Source organism: Erigeron canadensis, chromosome 1 (genome assembly GCF_010389155.1).
Source record: "Erigeron canadensis isolate Cc75 chromosome 1, C_canadensis_v1, whole genome shotgun sequence".
NCBI classification, from domain to species: Eukaryota; Viridiplantae; Streptophyta; class Magnoliopsida; order Asterales; family Asteraceae; genus Erigeron; species Erigeron canadensis.
The window spans coordinates 53692626-53702160 of record NC_057761.1 but is presented as its reverse complement, the minus strand read 5'-3'; the positions used below and the strand labels follow the sequence as shown (position 1 = coordinate 53702160).

At 32.7% G+C, this 9535-nt stretch overlaps 1 protein-coding gene across 1 annotated transcript; it reads left to right on the top strand.

The window, feature by feature from the left end:
• The first annotated feature begins 635 nt into the window (after positions 1-635).
• Positions 636-4841, top strand: LOC122610671 (E3 ubiquitin-protein ligase CIP8). The gene is made up of 5 exons (XM_043783643.1): positions 636-1414; positions 2275-2350; positions 2450-2539; positions 2622-2666; positions 4600-4841. Exons 1-5 carry the CDS (start codon positions 780-782, stop codon positions 4711-4713), a joined length of 960 nt encoding a protein of 319 aa, XP_043639578.1. The 5' UTR covers positions 636-779; the 3' UTR covers positions 4714-4841.
• The last annotated feature ends 4694 nt before the right edge of the window (positions 4842-9535 follow it).

The window sequence follows — 9535 nt, the reverse complement described above, 5'->3', positions numbered from 1 at the left end:
ATCTATAAGTTATGATATAGTTTAGATAAATTTCGGCCAGTAACCCCGTATCACATAATAAGATATAATAATATTAAGATACGATTACATATATGTAACCCAAAAAACCGTTAACAACCGTTCACATATATATCCCACTTTTTTTAAAATATAATTACATATATATCTAAAGCATGCTTTAAAAACACTGTATTTATGTATTAAAAACTTGCACTTTGAATAAATATGTAATTATGTCTCTTAAGTAAGATATATATATATATATATATATGTAAATTTTCCTTATCAAGGGAGAAGAAGTTTGTTGCGTGCAGCTTTTATGTATCCAAAGAGAGAATCGATAACAATAATACTAGAATACCCATTAGTAGTAGAATTCATACCGAGAATGAATATGATAGTAGAACTTTACTTGTGATAAATCTGCAAAAGAAAAACAAGAACCACCATAGAGTGTTTAGAGGTGTCAAAACAAAACAAAATGCAATTTTGTATAAAGATGAAAGGAATAAACAAGGGTCAAACTTGTTAATATGATAGTACATATTTTGCCCATCACGTGCTGGCCCAATCCGGTTTTGAACCACACTCCAAAAAGGAAGTAATTTCTTTAAAAATAAAATTCGGGAGGGACCATCCGGGTAAAAGATGGTATGAAAACCACCTGGAGATTGAAAGAGCGGTGGATTGGGGCAGAAAATGCTGGGAACCCTAATCCATCGTCTATCTATCTTCTGAATCTAAATATATAACTATATATATATAATAAATTAATTTTAATGGTCGATTTATTACTAGCATCACTAATAATCAATCTCGATTTCATTCCAATTGTATATTTCGTCTTCTGGTATTCATTTCTGGAATTTATCATCAAAAAACTAATGGCCGATTTCAGATCCATTCAAATCCAACAACATCATCATGATCTCCAACAACAACAACAACCAGATGAAGAAGACCTAATTAGAGAAAGAATCATATTTCCTGTTAATCTGGATTTAATTCATCAATTAGAACAAAATTACGATGACGTCAGCGAAGATTATGATGAAGATGACGATTACGATGATGATGATGTAAACACTGTGTTAATAGAGGATTACGATGACGATGATGATGAAGAGTTGATTCCTGTTCCAATTGAAGATTTTGATGACGAATATGATTTTGAAGATGATGATTTTGACGATGATTTTGATGATGATTATCCTGATGATTTTGATGATGAAGAAGAAAATTATATGACGTCACCTTCTAGGGTTTCGAATTCGGTTACGGTGAATGTTTGTGGTAATGGAACGGAAGAGACGAGTAGTAGTAGTATTAGTAACGGTAACGGTGATCACATTGACGGTTTAATTTGCCCGATTTGCTTTGAACCGTGGACCAGCTGTGGAACTCATCAAATTTGGTATGAATCTCTCTCTCTCTCTCACACACACACACACAAACACACATTTCTTATGCATTAAACTTAGAACACTCTTATTGCGTGTCTTTAACCAGAACGCGGCTTATTAGGTTTCAAGTATCACTGTAAGTCCTAATTTCTTGCGTACAAATTTTGATTTTATCACTGTATGTATCCAACTTACAACGCCTATATTATGTCAATATAATTTTCATATATTGCATTCTCTCTTTCGGCAATGCTTAGTAATAATAAATCTATATATACTGGAAATTAGGATTTAGGACTTCTGATAATGCTGCACTAGTAGTTAACCCCTTGCTGGTTAACAAGTCCTCAAGTATAGTTTTGGAAGGATATAGTAAAATTGAACGATTGTATATGTGGCCTTTTGGGCAATGAATTTGAAGTACTTATTTTCTACTTTCATAACTTAACGAACCCCTGCAATATGATAGGTTGATTGTGAAATTCGTATTTTCATACTGAGTTTTGTCACTCTGGTTTGCCAACTTTATAAACTCAGTGAAGTATGTGGTGGTGACAAAATGGCAATGCTATAGTAAAGATCATACTAGTATACAAATAAGGAATTCAAGTTTAGAGGCTAAAAGTATACTGCATGTGCTATTTTTAATTAGACTGCATATGCTATTTACTGATCAGTGAATTTAAATAACAATCATTTCTCTATTTGCTTATCTTATGTCCTGCTAAGATATACTCCGTATGACTTTGAACTTAAAAGGTATATTGCATGATTCTTATCTTTTGATAAGCATACACCTTCATATTGAGGGAATGTGATCAGGGTAGTTTGCCCTCTTAAATTCATGTTCCTTATAATGTGATGACTGCAGTTGCTTACCTTGTGGACATCTATATGGGTTGTCATGTATTAAGAAGTGGCTTTATCAACGTCGAAGTTCTGGGAAGGTTTGTTTACTATCAGATATATGCTTTTTTTTTTCCTTCAGAAAAGCAGGAGTCGTTTTCTTTATATATCTTCTCATACTGTTCTCTTTATAATAGCAGTGCCCTCAGTGCAACAGTTTATGCACATTTAAGGATGTGAGAGTGCTGTATGTAAATCGGCTTTGTGTTGCTGATGAAGAGTTACAGAAGGTATCTCTTTGAAATTGATACTGAAGCAAAGTGGACATAGTAGCATTTCATATCTGATTAATTGAGTTTTTTCTGTTTGCAGAGAGTGCGGTTACTTGAAGCTAAATGTGCTTATCTTGAACAAAAGGTATGAATTCGTTGACTCTATAGAAATTCTATATGAATGACATCTATATTACCCTCCTGTTGCTTGCTTCTTTTTTCCGTTTGGTTTGTTTGGTCTTGTTAGCCTGTGTTCTTCAAACAAATTTCTTTCATTGTCACTTTTTATCTGTCGAAAATGATATGTGTCTGTTATCTCTCTGGTTGTGAAATGGAAACGTTGCGGGTTTGAAAAAGTATCTTAGCTCAACCGAGTTTTAGTAATTTTATTTGAGTCCGAAACCATAGAAATTTATTCTGTACTGTCAATTATATATCACTGTAAGCTCAAGTTAGTTTAATTTTGTGCTACAGTATGTGTTGAGTCCTACAACTATGGGCGGGGTCTTCATTGGGGCTGATAGGGGTCCTGCCTCCTCCCCACCCAAATGTCAGATCTACTACTAATATTATATATATGAATGCAGAAATAATTACGAAGCATGAGACTTGGTTGGGTTGGTTTTCATTTTACTTGGTAACTTGTTAGTGCTCTAGAGAGTCGCATCTTCAATCCTCACTGCCTTTACCTCTTTTTGGTTTTTGATTTTTCTACCTTCAACCGGCTTTTATCACTCTTCACTTTTCAGACTTCTGTAAATTTCATTATGCCATTTCTCTTAAATACAGGAGAGACAAAATAACCTATAGATACTTATGTAAGATAGTTGAATGTACATAAAAATGAGTTGAACTTTCATTTTACAGTTGAATTTATATGTATCTATACAAGTGACCATTACAATATGAAATAAAAGTCCAATGGTTAAAATTACACACTTCTAACTTTGCTAACTGTTTAAGTTCACTGCCTAGTGCTAAGGGAACCTTTTTCATCTTGTCTATATATATATATATATATATATATAGGGGAAAGATAATTTGAGACCAACTAAAAAAAGTCCAAAAAAGGACCATTGATTTTCGTAACTTACACACCACCATCATCATCTACTACGATATACAAGACTTTTTTGTAAAAACACTAAGACTTTCCGGCGACGGCCCACCAGAAAATCATGTGTAAGTTAACTTACAAAGTTAACTTACACATGATTTTCTGGTGGGCCGTTGCCGGAAAGTCTTAGTGTTTTTACAAAAAAGTCTTGTATATCGTAGTAGATGATGATGGTGTACAAAAATCAATGGTCCTAAAATAAGAGGTGGTCTCAAAATATCTCACCCCTATATATATGTGTGTGTGTGTGTGTGTGGTAACATTCCGGTGAGAACAGTCTTAAAATAAGATAATTAGTTATGCACTATGTTAGTTTTATGGACTTTTAATGCATCAAAATGATGTTTTTTAAGTGTTCTCACCGTTCTTATTTTAAGAATGTTCTTATTTGATTGTCCCCTTATGTGTGTGTGTATATATATATTTATATGTATATATATTGCTCTTAGCTATATTGAATTTTACTAATTATGTGTTAAAGGCTATGCTGAGTCGTAAAGCAAGAAAGAAAACCTATTGCTCTGCTAAGTTTAGAAAATTTTGGCATCGACAAGGCTATATAGTGTTTCTTGAGCCTAAGATACTCATATTGTTATTGCTCAGTGTGTTGAGATGCTAATAATTAACTCAAAGGTAGTGGTAGCAACATTTGTATTTAGATGTGTAACAAATTTGTAAATGGATTTTTTTTGTAAAAAGTTGGATTACTATGGTAGTAACATTTGTTTTGTATTCATGTCTAACATTATTGTGAATTTGTGATGTTCCAGTAAAATCTTTGTGACTCAGCCCAATCTAACCCATTGTCATGCACATTAAATGGTTGCATGTTTTGTCTTGAACACGTTTGGCTCTGTTACCCAGCCTGGATCCCATGACCTGTCCATTTTGAAATGACTTCTAGGGGAAATGCTTGTAATGATCATTTTGACATTAAGCAACACTATGGCTTGATTTGTAGGTCGTCCCATTAACACCTGATGAGTTGATTGGTCAGATCTGCAACAACCCGACTCTTTTGCAACGACTAGCAACAACGCTTACTGAGTTACAGCAGCCACAGGTTTCCCCTTGATGCTAATTCATCCTGTAAATTTGTTGAACCTGTTTATATTGTAGTGGTAAATTTATGTTTTTCCGTTTGGATCCATTCATTTTGCAATCAAGCACTTTTGTGAGGATAATTCAAGGATTGTTGAGTTACTTTGTCCCTTAAGCAAATCTCATATCATCAATCGACGTCAATAGACTTTGATTTCACGTCTTCTTCACCAGCAAGTAATTGGGAATGATTAGGAGATGTTATGGCCTTATGGGTATTTTTGATGTTAAAAAGAACAGCTTTCAACATTAAAAATCATCAAATGTAAATGTTTTGGCAAACCATATATCTATTTTAGTAGCAAACCCAATAAACATGGTTGTTTATATTGCTATATCCTTTGAGGTAAAAAAAAACAATGCTTGGATTCTTTTTAGATAGCACAAGGCTAGTTGGCCACTGCCACTGGTAAAAGGACATAAAGATTATGCCACAAACAAACTTTTGCCGAAAGAAGCAGGGGGGGGGGGGGGGGGGGATAGGAGGAATATGATTCTAGCATGTTTTGGTGTGCTATATATCCATATGCGTCATGTTTGTAGAGTAGAATCTTGTGTGTTCATATGGTGTATGTGATATTCTGATAAATATTTTGTATATGCTTTGATGTTATACGTGCATACTATCTATGTATATACATATTACCTTACACATATATATTTATATTTACTGTGATTGTTTAACATTATTTATAATAGATTAAATGCTTTGTTTATATATGATTAACTGGAAAGGCATGCATGAGTGCATGCTCACCAAAGTGATAATATGTGGGCATTAAAAACCTTACTGCTTATTGAATATAACATTTGTAAAGAAATTTAGTAAAAAGAAATTTGGAATATTTTATGTCAAATTCAACATGACTAGGGAACATCAATCGTGGAAGCAAATCTACAGATCTTGAAAAATTTATCTATATGACTTTATCTATACAACAGATCTTGAAAAATTTATCTATATGACTACATCTATACAGCTATACTTGGCTACTTGCTGTAAAGATGTGGGGTCACATGCAACAAGGTCAGCAATTTAACAAGGTAACACTACCAAGCACAAGCACAAGCACAGGCCCAAGTGGACATGATTCACACCATCTTGACACATCCTCCCTAAGAACAGCCCCTCAACTAGGATATCACTACTTATTTTTTACACTAACTTTGAAACTGATGTGCTAACTGATATGAGATTATATGTTTGATGATATTTGCATTCTTTGGTACGAGTTGTGACGGTGAGATGGTGGGGGTGATAGGTCATAAAGTGTGATAAGGCGTAGATTGTGATAGCCAAATGCCTTAGCCATACGGTTCCGCCCTTGGATTTAAAAATTTGTCAAAAGTATATCGAATGACATCTTTAATGAAACAACATGAAATTTTAAGAACACCCATATAATTTTTATAATTTATCGATGTATGGTTTTTGAATGATTTATGAAGGAATAAAAATAAGTGGTTGAGAACTTGAGATTTGAAAAAAGAGAGAAAATGAAAATTGAAAGTTGTGGGGCATTGATGTATGGTACATCATGCATTATCATGTGTATATTGTTGAAATTGAAAGTTGAAATCTTATTTGCTTTATAATACGAGAGCAAGTACCCGCGCGTTGCGGTGGTGAGATGGTGGGGGTGATAGGTCATAGAGTTTGATAGCCAAATGCCTTAACCGTACGGGCGCCGCCCTCGGATTTAAAAATTCGTGGAAAGTATATCGAATCACATCTCTAATGAAAGAACATTAAATTTTAAGAACACCCATACAATTTTTATAATTTATTGATGTACGGTTTTTGAGATAAAAGATTTTGAATGAATTGGAGGAAAAAATGATTTATGGAAGAGAAAAAAAAAAAATGATTAGTTGAGATTTTAGGAGAGAGAAAGGGTGTTAGGTAAATATAGAATTGATATATGGGCATTTTGGGAAAATAAATGTTGAAACTTAAAATGTAAACAGGGGAGATCTGCTTTATAATACGAGAGCAAGTACTCGCGCGTTGCGGCAGTGAGATGGTGGGGTGATACCTAGGTCATAGAGTATGATAGGTTATAGGAGTTGATATGCCATAGAGTATGATAGTCAAATGCCTTAGCCGTACGGGCTCCGCTCTCGGATTTAAAAATTTATCGAAAGTATATCGAATGACATCTCTAATGAAAGAGCATGAAATTTTAAGGACACCATACAATTTTTATAATTTATCGATGTACGGTTTTTGAGATAAAAGATTTTGAATGAATTGGGGGAATAAATGATTTATGGGGGGGAGAGAAAAAAGATGATTGGTTGAGATTTGAGGAGAGAGAAAGAGTGTTATAGTTATTTTAGATAAATATAGAATAGATAAGAGGGGTATTTTGGAAAAGTACTTAAAATCAATATTGAAAATTTCAAGTTCAATGTTGAAAATTTAGGAAAAATCTGCTTTATAATATAGTATAGATATAGATAGTATAGATAGTACAGATAGTACAAATTTATAAAAAAAATAGTATAGATATAGATATATGGGAAAATGATTTATGATGTTAACATCATTTTTGTTGGATGATGTTGCTCTTACAAACTTACTTAAATTAATTTCTACACATGTCAAAAAGCCCCCGATGATTTTAATGGTTTGAGAGAGCAACATCGTCCAACCAAAATAATGTTAACATCATCCAAGTTATCCCTAGATATATTGTTAAAATTGAAAGTTAAAACCTTATTTGCTTGATAATATAATATAGATATAGATATGCATCATGTGGATGGTTGATCCAATTGAAAGAAAAGGAAGATTGCATAGAATACTAGCATGTATCCACACGACCACACAATGCAGAGAGATCAACCAGTTCGTGGTTGACTGCTAATGATGGTCTGCGTTACGTCACGACTTTAACGACTTTGTTTTATTTACATGGTTGAAAATATTGATGTGTATGTGAAATGTGAAGAGTTGAAAATATTAATAAAACACTAGTTTAGATATATGGCTCGCGGTTGTAACTTCTTGCATGAAACTTGTTATTCTTTTGTTTCTAAACTAGTGTTATATAGGGATGAATTGTTGTAATTAAAAGCATTGAGCATTTGGAAGATTGGCTACCGAGATTAAAAGTTATAAGGTGCTTGAAAGATAAATTTTTGTGATGGATTAATATATACCTTCTCGTCAAAGGCGAGGTAAGGAAAAGGTTGGATGTATGCAGCCATGAGGTGTTCGAAAGATTTGTAATAGAATTAAATGTGATACCAAATCTTCCAAATTAATTAAAAAAAAATAAGGTAATTATAAGAGAGTAACGCCAAATTTTGCTAAGCTTATAATCCCATATAATTAGCATCACATGCCACCGACAAAGTAAAAGCGAATTCATCATAAAACCTTCAATGAGGCATTTAATACGAGATATTCTGGAGAAATAGCTTCATTCATTCTTTGGAAAGAAAAGAATTATTTGCTGCATAACCGACAAATTAGGTAAATATGTCTTCAACCGTTAATAAAATTTTTTAAGTTTATTTGAACAATATGTCTTTTCTTTTTTTTCTTTTTTTTTTTATTTATATTTTTAACTAATTATATATGTAAAGAAATAGGCACTACGTCGGTTAGGTGATTCCCTCCATATTTTGTTGGTTGGGTTTTAAGAAACGTAAATATTTTTATTTTTATCGAATATCTTAGTGGATGGTCTAAACTATGTTGTATTAAACGAGTACAAGTTAGAGAGTCTTAACCCTATATCAAATAGGAGGAAAAACCCCCTAATATTTCAACCAAGACCACGATAACATATTAACAAAAACGTTGTCCTCTTAAACTCGAACCTTGGCAGGGCCGGCTCAACCTTTTCGGGGGATCTAAGTAGGGGCTTTAAGCAGGATCAATTTTTGGGGCCTTTTTACGGTCTTCAGTAGAAGCCCTACCCCGTTTGAGATCGACAAACGATAATCGATAAAAATTATAAATGTGAGTAATAGTCACCCGTAAAAACATACATGAAAGTAAAGTATACAACCAAAGTAAATCTTCTCATTAACTAAAATAAATCTTTTATGTCTAAATTATTGTATTTCATTTTTAAGTTGGCTTTGGTCACTCATCGGAAATTTATTTCTAGATTTATATTGTGTAATTGTACCTATTAGCAATTATCATCTTATTAATTTGCTTTTATCAATAAAAACATATGTCATTCCAATATATATATATATATATATATATATAAAATAATCTTTTCATTTAAAGGCATAATATGATTAGTACTAGAATTGTTATGGTGACTATTAATAAGTGCTCTTTTTTATGTTTTTGTATATATGACAAAAGGATTACAATAACAGTTATTAGGAATTGAGAAAAGGATCAATTTTGTGTATATAGATGGACAAAAGGAAATTTTTTTAAGCCCAAAATTAAATTTATATAACAAACTAACAAAGTACACCTCAATTTGGGAGCCCTAACAATTGGGGGCCTTAAACAATGGCCTAGCCCAACATACATATAACCTAGGTCTCTATAAATCTATGCACTCATGTGGATATGAGGTGTATGATATGTTTTACCTTTTTAATTGCACATCCGTGCGATGTGTTATAAATAATTTATGAAGTTATCTAAATTAAATTTAAAACCTTAAAGTTTAAATAGTGAAATTTAGTCCGAACATGTTGAAAGATACGACGATGTTGGAGTTTAGGATTTAGAGTTTTGAAGATTGTGCATATTGTTTGCGTTGTTGTAATAATTAAAGATAAAATTAGTTACGTGTAGTATAACGAACTACGAG